Source organism: Artemia franciscana, chromosome 21 (assembly GCF_032884065.1).
Source record: "Artemia franciscana chromosome 21, ASM3288406v1, whole genome shotgun sequence".
NCBI lineage: Eukaryota > Metazoa > Arthropoda > Branchiopoda > Anostraca > Artemiidae > Artemia > Artemia franciscana.
In genome coordinates, this window is record NC_088883.1 from 27,654,497 (window position 1) to 27,672,354 (window position 17,858).

At 34.2% G+C, this 17,858-nt stretch overlaps 1 protein-coding gene across 2 annotated transcripts in view; it reads left to right on the plus strand.

Annotated features, from left to right (window-relative positions):
* Window positions 1–17,858, plus strand: part of LOC136040737 (3-hydroxy-3-methylglutaryl-coenzyme A reductase-like) — a 168,249-nt gene that overhangs the window by 87,026 nt on the left and 63,365 nt on the right. For both annotated transcript variants that reach the window (XM_065725044.1, XM_065725043.1), the window contains exon 7: window positions 13,053–13,213. In XM_065725044.1, the coding sequence (XP_065581116.1) occupies window positions 13,053–13,213 (161 nt within the window). The remainder of the gene's footprint in view (window positions 1–13,052; window positions 13,214–17,858) is intronic.

Below are 17,858 nucleotides of genomic sequence, written 5' to 3' on the forward strand. Positions count from 1 at the left end.
GCATGAGTTTATGTCAGGTCCTGATTCCACCAGGCCTGGCTGAGACAAAAATGGTTCCTTCTGGTATATGTCCTGAAATCTAGAATTCGGGGACCAAAATTGGTTGGGATCATACAAATCCTTCTGCTAGGTGTGCCGATAACAAGGTCATGGAAATCTCTCCCTCAACTAAGATTGCGACCGGAGTTAGACTTCGTTCAGTCTAGTTTTTTTGGCCCAAGTTAGTTTAAGTAAACCTGGTCAAATGTTTTATTAGGCTCTACATGAATAGATCTGTTGTGCAACAAGAGGGACTGGAAACCGAGTTACTTGATTTTGGTGGTCAGTCCGTCAAAAAAGGATATCAAATAGATATCAAAGATTTAAAAAGATATCGAAAGATGTACTGCAGAAGATGTACTGTTATACAAAAAATCTATACTTTGGTATCTTTGATATCAAATAAATACCTTTGAAAAATATGTACGTAATTTCATATTAGGAAAGCTAATTGATATATTGTATATACCCCGAGGTGCATTTTCGTAAAGAAGCAGATAAATAGCACGAGATTTGTTTTCGTGATCCGAATTTCCTTCACGTGAATTTTGATGAAACAAAGCTTTATCAAAGTTTAAAGTCGGTTATATTCTAATTTTATCAGAAAATACATTTGATTACCATTACTGATGAACTAGGATTTTTTTTTTATTTTTTTTTTATATTAAGGACCCTTAAATATACTAAGTAATTCTGAAGAACAAGGAACTTCCTTGTTTTTGTACTAGTGTAAGTATCGCCTAAGTAAATAGACAATATTTATTGTGACTAAGATTGATCAGTAGTGTCAAGTTAACGTCGTGTTAACTACATTCAATGAGATATGAAACGAATTAAAATAATTAAAATGTTGTTCAAACAAATTTTAACATCAGTTTAAACAATGAACGTGAAACTTGACCAGTTATCAAATTTACTGAAAATAAAATTACTGGAAAGTAGCCTATACTTGACAGTTAATCTTAACCTTAAATAATTTTGGAAGACAAGAAGCAAAACCTTTAATAATAAAATAGTTTGGAAGATTAAATTTTTAAAGCAGGATATAATTCTTCTTCAACATCTTAATGATTTTGGCAATTTTTTAAAATTGCCAAAATTTTTGTCATCAGTCTCTGAGAAATAAAAAAAATTATATGAGCTTAATATTGTCGATTAGCTTAGGCATGGTTAGGTTGGAAATGCCTCGTGACACTTTTCCAAATTATTTTATAGCCCATTCCCTTAAGGAACAAAGGACATAAACATTTTCCCTGGACCCATCTTAGGTCTGTTTATTCCTGAAAACTGCGGTTTTCTACGATTTTTCTTTCCATAGCTTTAAATTATAAGATTTCTAGAGATGCATCAAATTTGTTTCAGTGTTGTCACGTTGAACTGTCAAAATAAATAAGCAAAACTAATTAGTTCAAATTTGCAAAGGGTTTCGTGCGCAAAAATCCAAACTGTAACAATCTGTTAATTATTAATGGCAATTTCACGTCAAAAGATCAGAAACACCTTTTTGAACTGCTTGGTGCAAAATGTTTTTAGCTTATTTCTTAATGATTTACCTTCCCCATTTCATTTCGTTAAAAATTGAATTCTTGGTTGTTACTAATTTAAAAAAATGAAAAACGGGTTGTGTAATTTTACGCTTAACTAATTCAAACAAACAGATTTAATTTTCATGGCCCTTACTATTTTCTTCAAATCTAATTCTTTCGGTAGTCAAGATAGTTTTTTCGTATTTTAATCAGCTTGACGATATCTACGAGCTTCAGTTATTTTTTCAAAAAAGCACTGCATCCTACTTACTATTATTATTATTATGGGCAGACTCGCTAAACTTTACAAGGCTCAGGGCCACAAAGGCCCTTTAGTTGCCTAAAAAAAGCAACCTTATTAGTATGGAGGGACTAATATTTAGTTCCCCCATTCTTACATTATAATTTGATAGCTGTCGGGCGTCACCACCTCTTCTATGTGCTCCAACTTAAAATCCAGTTGTCTTGTTTTCTTGCCTTCTTGCTTCCACGGTCACCAATGAATTATTCGGAAATTAGGAAATTCTCTTGTCCTGTTCTGATGAGATGATTTTGAAAACTCTAAATACGTTTCATTTATTGTGTGTATTTCTGACCTATTAAGTCATAAAGGTGTCGATTCTGGTAAGATTAAGCTTTGCTTTCTCATAGGACAGTCCCCTCTATTGCCGCTTTTCATCAGCTCTGAAAGATGGAAATGAAAGGTTCCAATGAAAGCTGCTTCTCCTGCCGTTTCATTAACTGTGATCCCAGATTACCTTGCAACCCACATCAGTGAAACCCGATTCTGTTGGCTGCTACTTCATTCCAAGATGGATTGCCTTTGATGCTTCATTGCATTCCACTTCGCTTTTTTGCCTGCTTTTGATATTTTCAATAGCCTCGAGGCATGCTTGGTTCTCCGTTAAGAAACATGTACTCCTCCAATACTTTCTATTTGCATCAGTCTTTTAGCCACATGTTCTAATCCAAATGTTTCAGCAAAGAAGACAGTATCCAATTCTCTTAGGCTGCAACTTTTTATCTCCTCATTCAGCTAAGGGGCATTCTTTTATGTCACTACTCCAATCCCAATGTATTGTGAGTTCGTTAACCACTAATATAACAGACCATTGCATTATTTTGATAAAGCAGCGCAGTCTCCCCCTCAAGTATATTTCGATCCTTGTTGGCAATCCTTCACAGAATTATCGTTAAGCAACTGCAACTCCTCGCACCTAAGCAGTAATGAGTTTGCAGATATTCATATGGCTTTTGGTTTTCCTATTTCATATCTGCTCTCTCTTAGTCAATCGATCGTTAATCTGCAGCCTGACGGAACTTTTTATTTTTTTTTTCTTCAGAAAATTTGCTTTAAGTTGAAGCCCCTGCACATAATATTTGGCAAAATTGTGGTCACTTAATGATCAATGTTCTGTTTCTGGTTTTTAGAAAGATAAAAAAGAAATACAACGAGTGTTCATAACTTTAAAGATATAGAGTCTGATCGTGTTTCTGCTGAGGCCCATGAAAAACATCACCTATGTGGAAAATATAGAGCATTACTCAGAGACGTTGTAATAAAGCAAGGGTTGGTATTCCCGAAGAGCAAAGGTTTTGCCAGTGTTCTGCTGTGTTTGGCTCTCGTTATTTGAATGTTGGAACTTTATGTGGTAAGGTAAAAAAAGGTAAAGAATACGGCATTGGATTTTACAATCCCTACCGATGGTGCTGATCTCCGTTTCTTGGCCCTTCAGCAAGGATGTGCAATCGGGAGTTGGGGGCCAACCACCCTGTAATTTCGTACACCCTTCCTGTTTACCTTCCCCCGATAAGTCCAGGTACCCATTTAGAGTTGGTTCGACTCTGGCTGAGCTTACAGAGTCACGCCACTGAACCCTGTCCCATACAAAATAATCGGGTACGCTAGGATTCGAACCCTCGCCCTCTCGGACAAAGGATCCTAAATCCCTCGCACCAATTCACTCTGCTAGGACGGCCTGTGACACTGTGTTAAAAAAAAAAGGCTTGACCCCACGTTCACGTAAACGTAATATGCTGATTATTTCTAAAAGTGGGATCGTAAATGTATTCCAGCTTCTGAAGTGCCATGAAATCCTGATCTGGACGACATCGTATCTCATCATTTTTCGAACGCAAGCACAATGCTGATTGATATTCTGATCCTATTACTTCAAAATATGTATTGCCACAAGTCGAGTACCTAATTTATTTTGCTCTGGTGCAATAGCAGATGTTTGAAGGAAAAAGTAAAAATGTGGATTTTAATTGTAGCTACTGCTCCATTGATATTTGTTGTGTCTTAAATAAGGTTCTGCGGTCTTGTCCTGTCTGAACTGATCAAGTGTGTGGTAGATTAAATGGCAGTTTGGTTTCCAGAAGTACCTGAGGTGTGCGTTTGTTCATCGTCGGTTAATGGGTATTCGTAGAAAACTGAAAATTCTGGTAATCCTGTATAACTAAGTAGCTTAGAGTATTTTTGGTGTTATGCCCCATTTACTTATTTTGCTTCCATCTTGGTGCTGAGCCGTCCTAGCCGAGTGGTTAGCGCGCTAGACTTGATATATCTTGATATATCTAAGGTTCGTTCATGACCCAGATTCGCATAGTACTCGTGTTATTGCAGTAGAAGACGTTATAGCAGATGTCGGCCCCAGTTATGCCTTACTTTATCTGCCGAAGTACAGTTTTATACAGCGTGCTACTCGCTAAAGCAACTGAAACGTCGATTCGACGCCCTATGCGCCAGCAATGGCTCTGGAGGATCTTTATCCTTTTACTCGCTAAATTGTATTATTCCCTGGTCATGCCCCACATGGTCTATATGTCACCCCTCCAGGTGCATTTTTTTAGGGTGAATTTAGATTTTCTGGTCTCCCCTTGTTTTTTAGGAATGGCTTTATTTTACAAAATGTTGTGATCGTGCCCCTTTAGATGTTATGAATAATATTGACTGGGATGTGTTTAGTACGAAATTAAATCGTTTGGTACATTTTCTGCCATTTAGAATCATTTACGAGTGTTGTTTGGATTAATTTGATTAAGTTTTGTCAAACAGTTCTGGGTAACAAACTGTAGGTAAGACTAAATAGTAACCGAAACTTTAAAAAACGAAATTTAATACCAAAAGATTCGTCAAAAGCACTTTACGTTGGAGGAAATTTTCACGGAGGAGGTTTCCATGAGGTGGAGGGGTATATTTCATAGTGGGTGAGCCAGATTCACTAGCAATATTTGAAAAACGAACAAAATTCGTGCCATATGTGAAGGCTCCTCAATACCTTACTCTTTACGCTAAATTTCGACTGTTTACTAAAATTGAAACACGGGGGCCGTTTAACTAGAATAGGAAGCTTTTTTAAAAGTTCTAACAATTTTAGCAAAAAGAACAAGGTATTGAGGAGGGGACAACCCTTCCTATCTGAAATAAATCCGCCAAAATTAATATACAAATTTTGTTTTAATTTTTCATGTACGGTGAGCCAAATTTCAACCTGCATTAGTTGAAAAACGTTGAGAAATTAAATTAAAAAAAAAAAAAAATTTAACCGAAATTAAGAACTGACATTAAAACTTAAAATGAACAAAAATTATTCCGTATATGAAAGGGGCTGTCCCCTCCTCAACACTTCGCTCTTTACGCTAAAGGTTTTATTGTTTTAAAAAGTAGAGTTGTGAGTAAGAGACAAACTTTACAGTAAAGAGTTAGGTTTTGAGGAGGGGACAGCCCCTTTCATATACGGAATAATTTTTGTTTTCGTTTTAAGCTTTATTGTCGCTCCTTACTTTCAGTTGAAAAATTTCATTTTTATATTTATTGTTCAGAAGTTGATCTTTTTTCTATGTTTTACAGTTCGTTTCTTTTTTTTTACTACTCTGCTTCTTGTTTGTATGTCAATAACCGGGCAAAAATGAACTTTCTTATCTTATAGCTTTCCAGGCAGTTCCGTGATGCGGCTAAGTAATCATTAAGCAGGCCAGTCTGTACCCCTTTTAAAGGGGTAATATCGTTCAAAACTTCTGTCGCGTTGACCCAGACCACTTCATCATGTGGCAGAATTAGTCGAATTACCGCCTTATTTAGGTGTATCAAATTGTCTGGCGATAACACCATGTTTTTTCTGGTATGTTTTTGAACTGGATCAGGGAGGTTGTGACTTTCCGTGCTATCTCCGCGAAGTGAGCGTTTCAGCTCAACTGATGATCGAAAACGAGCCGTAGATATTTCAACTACTTTTTTTTCAGTGATATCAGGTCCGTGCGTTTGAATTGTATATATTACGGTGAAGGACCGAAATTTGGTAAATGTCGACATTCACCGGTGAAAATCCAAAATAAGGATTAACAAATATTTCAGGCATACGCCAAGCGATTACGTGTTTGTGGATATTAATCGTGCACTAATGGTGGATGTTGAGCATTTCTGGGATTTATTTCCGAGATTTTATCCAGTTGTTTATTTCTAAGACTTTTTCCATTTACGAAAAATTAAGCGAGAAAAAACAGGTTTAATTTAAATAAAGCAGTGTCACAGAATAAAAAAGAAACAAAACATTAATTGACAAAAAAAAATATGAATATTTCAACTCCACTTCTTTATCAACGGAAAAAAGAAAAAGAAAAAAGAAAACAGAAAACAAAAAAAGGTAACAAGAGAAAAAATAAAAGACAAAACAAATAAATAAAACTCGCATTGTAATAAACTTCCACAATGCTGCAACAGATTAACACAGAAATAACACCGAAAATTTCTAATAGAGCAGATATTACTCCTCTATAGATTCAGATTGGCAAAGGGGTCTATAACAAATACAGTACAATATTTACGTTGAAGAATTTACAAAAGAATGGTTTACCACTTCTGACTAAATTTACAGTTTAAAAATATTTGAACTAACTATCTATGGGAGTATTGTTATTAATATAGATGTAGGTGATTTTAGAATGAATTCAATTTATAACAGTTTAATTAAGGAGCAGGTAAAATCGTCCAAAAAAGGTGATTTACATAATAGTCCTGGAACAAGTGACAAACCTGTAAGCGAAAGTCGAGGTGAAGTCGAAGCTGGACCGTAGCTAAACTTGCCAATAAACAAATACACTTAATTTATAATGCATTAAGTTCGTTGACCTGTTGCCATATATAGTTTCAGATAACCCAAATAGTTCAAATGTTTTAAATCTGTTAATTCAGTTTTAAATCTGTAAGTTTAGTCAACTAGACATTTTTGGTGCCGTTTCTGCGTTACAGTGTCGTAGTACTGTGGAAGTTTATTAAGATGTGAGTTTTGTTTATTTGTATTGTCATCTTTTTTTTTCTCTTGTTCTGTTTTTTTTTCTTGTCTTTTTCTGAAGATGACTTAACTATTTTTTTCTTTTTCCCCCTTTTTTCCGATTAAAGCTCCTAGACGTGGAGTTGAAATATTCGGATTTGTTTTATTAATTAAGGCATTGTTTTTATTCTTTGTCACTGCATTATTTAAATTAATGCTGTTGTTTCTCGCTTAATTTTTCGTAAATGGAAAAGCGGTATGGTCTAAGATATTATTATTTAACCTAACTTGTCACCATCAAACCTTGCATAAGACTGCCAAAGCTGCATGGCCAGGAAACACATAGCCGCTTTGTTTATGTACAAGATATTGTTAAATATCCTTATTTGAGGTTTTCACCGGTGAATGTTGACGTTCACCAGATTTCGGTCTTTCTGCGTAACATATACACTACATAACATTTTTCAGAAGCAGAATTTTTCCAGAATGCGCAATTTCGTTTAAACAGGTTCTTGATACATTTAGCTCCTAGGAAAGATACTAGATTATTAACATGAGCCTGAGTGTTCTGGAAATGGTGTCCTAATAGAGATAACGGACTATTCCTTACAAGTTTCCTCGTCTGCGATAACTAACTCTTCTGTGAGGGCAACTGTTAAGAACAGTGTTTGAATCTTTTACTTCCTTTGCCTCTATGACCACTTGCTGGCTCGTGAATTTTTACCGATTCTGACTTTTCTAGTTAAAAGATATGGCTGAAAATTGACACTTTCGACATTAAAATTATTTTTTCTAGCTTGGATGCTAGGAAAAAACCGTCCGTCCGCAACCAACTAATTATCGCTAGTGTCCTATAATCAGGAAGAGTTTTAAGTTTTGAGTTTCTTAAGTTAAGAACTTTAAAAGTTCTTAAGGTTTTTTTCTTCATTTCATTAAAGCTGATCTTGTATATTTACCGTCTTTTCTGTCGCCACAGCCTGGTTGTATGAGAATATGAGCAACACATCCATCTAAGACTTCATAGTAGTTACGTCTTTATTGATATACGATAATTTTTTTAATCTTCCTGCTTTACACTTCCCCTCCCCCCATCCTAACAAAGAAAGAGTAATTCGAATTTGTGAACCCAGTCAAGATTTCAAGAATATTATAAAATCCAACTGGATTTTCTTTGGCGAGAAGTACCTATATCCTCATCTGTAATTACGTTTTTAATGATATAAGATGCTACTTAGGTATTTTCCGGAATTACACCTCCCTTCATCCTAAAAAAAGGAATATTAATGGTTAGTGACATCAACCAGGATTTCAAGAACATTATAAAATGTTGATGTAGTTTCTTAGTGGAGAGGATTCGTTCAACGTCTGTAGTGACCTTTTTAATGATATATGGGGATTTAAGGTGTTTTCCGTATCACACCTTCCCCCTCCATCCTAACAAACAACGAGCATCGTTGACCTGTCACACTACCCAGGATTTCAAGAATATTATACAATGCAGCAGGTACTTCTTGGCGAGAAGTACCTATACCCTCGTCTGTAATGACGTATTCTAATGATATAAGGTCATACATAGTTATTTTCAAGCATTACGCCTCCCTTTATCCTAACAAAAAAGGAGTATTAAGGGTTTCTAGCATCAATCAAGATTTCAAAAATATTATAAAATTTTGCTGCAGTTTCTTCGCGGAGAGGATCCCTAGTAACGTCCCTAGTGACGTTTTTAATGATATATGGGGATTTTAGTTCTTTCCCATCCGCCTCCATTCTAACAAATAACGAGCATCGTTGGCTTGTGACACTAACCAAGATTACTAGAATATTAATAAAATGCTGTTGGAGCTTGTTTGCGAGAAGTACATACATCCTCGTCTGTAATGACGTTCCTAATGAGATAACATCATGCATAGTTCTTTTCCAGTATTATGCCCCCTTCATCCCAACAAAAAAGGAATATTAATGATTAGTGACATTAACCAAGATTTCAAGAACATTATAAAATGTAGCTGTAGTTTCTTAGTGGAGAGGGTTCGTAGCAACGTCCGTAGTGACGTTTTTAGTGATATATGGGGATTTAAGGTGTTTTCCATATTCCACTTTCCCCCTTCATCCTAACAAACAACGACCATCGCTGACCTGTCACACTACCCAGGATTTCAAAAATATTATACAATGCAGCAAGAGCTTCTTGGCGAGAAGTACCTGTATCCTCGTCTGAAATGATGTTTCTGATGATATAAGATCATACATAGGTCTTTTCAAGTATTACGCCTCCCTTCATCCCAACGAAAAGGGGTATTAACGGTGTGTGATATTAGCCAAGATTTTAAAAATATTATAAGATGTTCTGGAGAGTCTTGGCAAAGAGGTCCGTAGCCACGTCTGTAGTGACGTTATTAACGTTATACGATAATTTTAGGGTTTTTTTTCCAGTATTGAACCTCCCCCATCCTAACAAACAAGAAGCATAAAGGGTTTGTGATTTCTCCCAAAATTTCAAGATCTTCTGAAATGGAGCCAGAGTTACTTTAGGGAATCTGATCCCACCCTGGCTAAACCAGTTCCTAATATTCTCTCAGCTTTTAGTTCCTATTCTATGTTGTATATTTCATAGCCCCTTGAAGTTTTTTTTTGGAACCAATGCCAAAAATATTGCGTATAGCTTATATTTGAGTGTTTTCACTTTAGCATAATTTTTATGAAACATATTTTTCGAAAAAATTGGTTGGAGGGGGAATAACTTCTAAGACGTTAGTGGCTAGAAATAAGGGTGAAAACAATCAACAAAGAAAAATAAAATTTTCAGTCAAAATCGAGGAGAATGTCAAAATTTAGTGATTTATTGTCAATACATTTGGAAACGCTCAAATAAATAACTCTTGCCAATACCACAAATATGGACTGCCTATGGTGATTTTTCTTTTTATATAAAACTTGTTTTTTTTAATATTTCAATATGTTACAGTTTCAAAATGCCACCGTTAAAACGAAGTTTTTTTCTGTGGCTTTCTGATTTGTTTGATTTATTTCTTGACGATTTCATCTTTCTAATGCAAAATATGTCTATTATTACAAATGTCGAATAAAAATGGTTGTTTTTTAAGTAATTAAACGGAAAAAGTTAAACAAAGTCTTTTTATCTTTTCAAATAAGCTTATCAGACATTGCTTTTTGAGCTTCTCTTAAAATTTTTTCCCAAAACTCCAGTTTATTTATCTTTATGATCGCTTTGTTTATTTACGGCGATGCATTTTTTACCAAATTTAAGGAAATGAGTTTGATTTTTTTATTTAGCAAAGACTGATTTATACTTGTATGTTTGCTAAGTAAACAGAGGATTAAAGTATGAGTGAAATATAAACCAAGTTTTATGGGTAAGGACTGGTTTTCACTCTGGATATATCAAACCCAGGTATGAATCATTTTTTGACATGTTTTCCCTTATTTTTATTTTTTTAATTTATTGTGATCAATTTGATTTAGTGTCTAAATTTGGTGCCTTATAAATTAGTTGATGAATTAGTGAAAAAGGAAATTATGTTCAGGAAGTAACAAAGAGATAATAAAATAAATTTTAATCAAAAACAGATACTAGAATAAAGAAATATGAAATCTAATGACATAAAAATAAAGCAATAATAAAGTTGACTTTCAAGGTACCATATACGTGGTCTCTTTTTCAGATTCATCTTATTATTATATTCTTTTAATTAATTTATTTTAATACCTATCAAAAATACAAGGCATGGTGATGGAGTATAACAGAAAGAAAGAAAAAGAGAAAAAGACATACAAAACAGTAGCAAATACGTGCAAACTAAACACACGAATAAACCAAACATTTCGAATGAGCAAACCCGTCCAAAGGTGGCAAACCTCTTTAAGTGAATCATACAAATAAATATAATATATGAATGATAATAACGCAGCAGAAAAAATCAAATTATTGATAAAACGAAAAACCCTTCCAAGGGTGGTTCGACGGATATTTTGTAACTACTTCTACTTCTACTTACAACTCACCGCAGGACCAAGCTGTCTGAGGCCAGTGCAGCAACGCACTCTCCTTCTGCACCCCAATCTATTCAATGCCTCCTTCTTTACACCCGCCCAGGAAGTTCCCGTTTTTTTTTTAAATCTTTCTTTATGAAGAAAGAAGAGAAGAAGAAGGATATATTCTGTAAGGATGGAATCTGCAGCATCAAAACTTCGTGTCTTCTAATGTGTGTAACCTTCATTGGTTTTTTACGAGTGTCTAGTAGTTTGTCTTTTAACTTGTATTTTTAAAAAAAGTAAAGAATATGGCATTAGGCCATACATATGGCATTAGGCCATACCACCGGTAGGGACTTTACAGTCCCTACCGGTGGTGATGATCTCCGTTTCTTGGCCCTTCAGCCAGGAAGTGCAATAGGGGATTGGGGTCAACCATCCTGTGCTTTCGCACACCCTTCCTATTTACCTTCCCCAGATTTCTCCAGGTACCCATTAAGAGCTGGGTCGACTCTGGCTGAGCTTACAGAATCAAGTCACTTACCCCCGTTCCAAACTAAGTAATAGAGTACATTAGGATTCGAACCCTCGCCCTCTCAGACAAACGATCCTGAAACCAGCGCACCAATCCACTCAACCAGGACGGAACTTGTATTTACGTAAATTTATTGGCGGCTTGTTACAGTGGCTTCACATTGGCTAAGTAAGCCATCAACTTGTCTGTAAGAATGTAAACATGTTTCTGATTGGCGGATGATTTTTAGCTGATCAATCATACACAGTTTTTTATTCATGTGTTAAATAATGGCAATTTTAAAACCAGTAGTATCATTAGATTTGTAAACCAGGACCCAGCATTAATTTAAAGAAAATTTATAACATATATAATATATTATATCTTGCATATATAAATATAAAAATATATGATATAGCTTTTTTGTTCTATATAATAGTGTAATCATTGTATGACGCTGAGAAAAATTGTTCAAAGTACTAGAGACGGGGAAAACTAAATCTGATTGTTTAAATTGGTTTAATGGAAACTGCTACATATGAAGTACTGCAGCTTTTGGTTGTACCCGGTGCCAAATTAAAAAAAAAGAAGTGGGCGAAAATATTTTTTAACAATGAGCTAAAAACATATGGCATCAAAGAGCTTAAGAAAATATAGTTTTCCTTTGGTGTTGTTTTTGGGAATCAGCAGCTTTATAATCTTTGAATTTTTACGGACTAAAAAAAGTTGCCAAATTTAACTAATAAATTTAGCTTATGTAATTAGCGGTTCAATGAGGCAAGTAGTGTCATAAAAACTACATAATTCGAAATAACCAAACACAAAATCTTAGGAAATCGTGATTTTCAAGCATGATTAGACCTAAGTTGCACCCAATGAGCAAAAAATGGTTTTACTTTGATATTTTCATAATTTAATAGTAATTAGATACGGAAAATGAAACGGGTATGAGAAGCAATAAGTAGTGTAGCTCTGATCAATAAACCTGAATAGTTTGGTTTCCATTCCATTCCTCTTTTTTAACATCTTTTGAAGGGATTTTTGGGGATTCAAACTTTCTTTTAAGTTTACTGGAATAAATTCATTGCCACTACTCGCCAGTCTAGATCTTTTTTTTAAAAAGAATACAAAAAAAGAACAAATCAACACAGCAATTCAAGAATTAAAGGTTTACAGAGATAAAGTTAAAAACACACACTAGTGATCACCAACATAATGCGTATATGTCAAGGTAGTAACAGGGGAGAGAGGGTAGATGGATATACTAAAAACTGATTTTATACTAATTTTCAGCATTGGATGTTTTCTAATTTTTAAATTGCACTAAAATTGGTTGAAATCTGTTTTTAAGGATTTTAGTTTTTTTCTGAAAATGTCAACTTTTCTCTCAGATATATCAATCACTGGATATTTTGTTTGACAATTGAACGCAAAAAAATAATCTGTACACAGCTTAGATGTGAAAGTAGGTACTGAGATAAAATGAAACATAGACACAATTTCAAATGACATTTTCATCATTTAATAGTTATTTAAAATTGATTGTTTTTTTTGTAGGGGGAGGGGAAATAGTTTCGTGTATTTTCTATATTGTCTGTATCATCTCTCATTGAAATAGCACATATTATATTATTATATGCTCACTAATTTAAAGCTTAATTTATGTGAGTATTCCCCATTTGTAACTGGACATTTTTCTTGTTGCAGCTAACACAAAGAAGCAACGAAGCAGAAGTAGTTTCTGAGGAGAAATTGCAATGGCAAGTGATGGCTTTGAAGAGGATGTTCAGCAAGCAACAGCCAAATCCAGTTGTACAGAGAGTAAAGCTCATCATGGCTGCTGGGCTAATGGTTGTGCACGCACATTGGTGAGTAATTTATTATTTGAATAAGTAAGTCTACAACTAAATTAGATTTTGAATTAATATTTTGAATTAGTTTTGTCGTTTTGTTAAGGGAAAGAGGCTTAAGAAGCTATGCTTAAGTGTCCAGCGTTTTCACTTATAAATTTAGGTGTTCTCATCATCTAAGAGTCTATTGGATAGGTTGTCTGAGAAAAACACTGGAAATATGAAACACTAATTAGTTGATGCTAAGATTCTTCAGGCAAAACATCAAAGAGAGAGAGAGAGAGAAAGAGAGAGAGAGAGAGAGAGAGAGAGAGAGAGAGAGAGAGAGAGAGAGAGAGAGAGAGAGAGAGAGAGAGAGAGAGAGAGAGAGAGAGAGAGAGAGAGAGAGAGAGATTACGATCTAGATTAATCAGTGGCTGGAATTTTATGTCTTCCTTCCTTTTCTCTTTTTTTTGTAATTGCTACGCAATTTTTTTAGTTCATTTTCTTTTGACGTATTTTTAAACAAAAAAAACGTCTTTTGTCGACACAGACGTGATAAGTTTTCCCCCATTTTAATTTTTTATTATTAATTGCTGTCAAAGATAAGACTGAAAACGCATTTCTTTTTGTCGCTAGTAATATTTAAAATTTGGTAATATGTTGACAATCAGGAGCCAATTCCTGTATTAAAGAAAATAACGACGCATTATAAACAAAATATATGGCCATAGGGTACTTATCATTTATTTTCATCTGCGTTGATGTTACTATATTTGTTTAGGTTGATTCAAGAATGAAATCTGGTTTAACTAAAAACCATTTAATTTGATTATTATTTGATATATTATATATGATTAACAATAATATATTATTATTTGATTTGAAGTCTTTACCTATAATTACTTATTAAATTTACTTATTATAATTACTTATTTTCAGCTCTTTTCCCATGTTCCGATGAGACACGTAGACATTTTCAATATTTTTCACAATTCTTCCCTTCATTTCCTTCCTTTTTCTATAACCTCCTTTTAGTTTTAACCATTTATAACCATTATAATCGTTTACTTTGTCAACCAGTTAGTTTATAACTGTTTGATGCCGCTTTTAACTTGGCAATATTAGTTAACTTTTTATGATAGTGTTATTATTTTTAATATGGGGGTGAAACCGCTACCCCTGGATCGAGGCTCATACCCATAAACTATATTATATTTGTATAGTTTCGAAGATTGATATTGGTTGTTTTCTTTTTTAAGGTTATGATAAGTAAGCTTTGTCACTGAAGAATAAAGTTAATTTTCTCTTTCAACAATGTGTTAACAAAACCCAAATAATGTTTACTATATTTAGGAAGATTGCTACCCTGCTTTGAACACATAGGTGTCAAACCATCTCAGATTTATATACCGGAAATTCATCCTTTTCCCGTCCCCCACACTATCTCATCCAACCATCTTTAAAGAATCTGATTCATTCTTAACTTTTTTTTTGTTTCAATCCCGTGTTAGAATAATCTAGGGTGTCCTGCTTTTTTCACCTTACTGGATCTTTAGTGGAATCCTTTTAGAGATAGTCTTTTTCAACCATAAAGAAATTTGTAATCCTCTTTTCCGTCCTCTTTTACTCGATAGGCTCGAAGCACTTCACTTGCAGAAAACAGTGTTCGAGTCTCACAAGCAAGGCCGTATCCAGGGGTGGGGGGGGGGGTGCTAGGGTATTTGAACTCCCACGCCACTGAAATGTTTGTCCGACTGGTAAAAAAAGTAGTAAAAAGGAATATAAATAAATTTTAATGTGTTTTTAAAGCTCTTTTTTGTACCCCCCTCCTCTCCTCCCCAAAAATTCTTTTGTACCAACTCCCCTCTCTCCCTCCCCCCAAAAATTCTTTTGTACCCCCACCCCCGGAAAAAAATCATGGATTAGGCCTTGCTAATAAGAAACCTCTTTTCAAAATCGCCCAAGATATCTCAATAAACTCTCATTTCAAAAGCTATCATCAAATAATTTCTCGATAAAGGGTATTTGATATTTTCTTGTTCAGCATTCGCGCAATCTCCATGTTTAGTGACAGCACTGCCCAAGTTGACAATTTTCTGTACTGTTTCTGAATTTTTACCATCTGTCTACATAATACCTTTGTACAAGGTCCATGGGTATATGAAGCTATAGAAAATTAAAAAAAATGGGAGAAACTGTTTTCTCTTTATATGTGATATTTTTTAGGGTAAGTGCCAATTCAAGTGCATATATTCTAAGATCACTAAAGGAAGTACTTCATATGATTTGAGAGAAAATACAAAGGAAGCTTAATGTTATGCTAATTTGATTTTTTTTTTCTTTTGATTTTCGGCTATTGAAATGTTCAACAATCGGGGTGTTAGCGTTATGGTCCGGCGCAATTTCTACAAAATTAAACAAAAATTGTCGGAAAAGTAAGAGAAAGACTTCCTTTTCGAACGAAATTTTATGTCTTTGGACATTTTAGTCTTAAGGCTAAGGTTAGCCCCGCTGCCCTACTGATATGTGTTACGAACATCCATCAAACTTAAAACGAACGGGAACTTCTGTATATATATATATATATATATATATATATATATATATATATATATATATATATATATATATAGATATATAGATATATATGTATATATATATATATTTTAATATTTATATATTAAAATATAGCGCAAAAAATAAAGCGCAAAAAATTTGTAATTATTACCTAAATGAGAGTATATATATATATATATATATATATATATATATATATATATATATATATATATATATATATATATATATATATATATATATATATATATATATATATATATATATATATATATATATATATATATATATATATATATATATATATATATACTAATTAGCATCACAACAATGTTCTTCGAGAATTTTTATAATGCCTATTAGTGTGCTTTCATATTTCGCAAAAAAAAATTCCTAGTATATTCTAAATCGAGTTTGTTTAATTTTTTTTAGTAGATAGCTTGGGCCAATGATACCGTCGTATGTTTATTCCTTGGATTTTCCTATTGGATAAACTCGCCTCAAATTACCAACATTAATCTTGGGCAAACAGTAGGGAATAAGAATTATCATCAATTTAATGTCCAGAAAAACTAGTTTCAGGTGTCAGTTTGACAATTGGTTGTAAAGCAGTTACAGGAATTAACCTTTAAAATATTAAAGAGGTAAGAATATGTCAACACGGACTGTTGTAATGTATGCAACCAAACTAAGATATCGTGGTATTTCTCTGGGGGAGGGAGATTTGTTGAGAAAAGTTGGTTTTTAGACCCTTATATACTGATTTTTGTGTATTTTAACAATCATTTCATTTTTTTAGAGGGGTTCATTTTGAGGATTCATCGGACGAAACTCGGAAGGGACTTTCTTTAATCTTGTTGTGTGCAGTTAGCCCTCAATGGTATAGCTAAAAACTGAATAAGTACATTCTACTAATGCTAACATACTCGCTCCGAGGAGGAGGTGGGATTCTGTTTATAAAAAACATGTTATGGTCTTATTCCCAAATGTCCTGATTTGTGTGTATTTAAGGCTATGTGTTCATTTTTTTTGGGGGGGGGGCATCGGTCGGACCTTGGGAGGTACTTTCTTCTGTTCATCTCCTTTGCGGTTGCGCTGAAAAGGTATGTTTATAAATTTGAAATTCTAACATGCCTGCACACATGAAAGGAGTGGGATTCTTCTAGGATCAATCCAACCCAATCTCCTAGAGAAAATTTGTGGTCTTATTGTGATACAGTTTGTGGTCTTATTCCCAAATGTCCTGGTTTCTGTGTCTTTAAGCCTATGTGTTAAATTTTTCATAGGGATTTGGGGACCGGGCATAACATACCTATATACAGGAGGGGGTGGAGTCTTCCAAGATCAATTCAACCCCCACTTTAAAATTGCATAAACACAATCTGTTTATATATATATCATTGGTCGTTTGGTCATTTGAATCTCGCATTTTATAAATTTGTGAGTGAAATGAGAAGCAGGTGTTGGCAACACTGACTCAAAGAATTCGGTTTTACTGGCGCTACTTTTTAGCCATTAGAGTGACGATGTAAAGAAATTTTAGTCACAGTAAATGAAATAGTTACTTCTGTAAAATAGTTGCTCCACCCAGGGACGTACGCAGGATTATTGAGGTGGGAGAGGGTGTTGTAATGAATAACAAAATATCTGATTATTTGAATAAGAAATGCCCAAAAATTCAGAAAAAATTAAGATTTTGGGGTTCCTAGACTCCAAGGCACTCCTCCTGGGTACATCCCTGTTCTATCAACTGCTTATTTAAATAAGTATGCTTTGCTTCTGAAGGGGGGGGGGGGGGCTAGATCTTTGCAAAATAAGGTTCGAATTTGTTATGTCATAAAAAAAGAATAAAAAATCTGAAAAGTATATAATATTTTTGTTTGACCACTATTAGAGGAAGGTATTTAACGGAGGATATATCCCAGTTCAGGGTGTTCCCATTGGGTGTAGTTGACTATTGGCTCGTTGTGGCAATTTAACTCTTTTTTTTTGTCTTGAAGAATGACATTCGTGTGTTTTAGTATTGCAATGTCATTTGAGCATGACGTAGCCCTGTGGGTGGGCTTTAGATCCTTTTAGCCCATATATATATATATATATATAT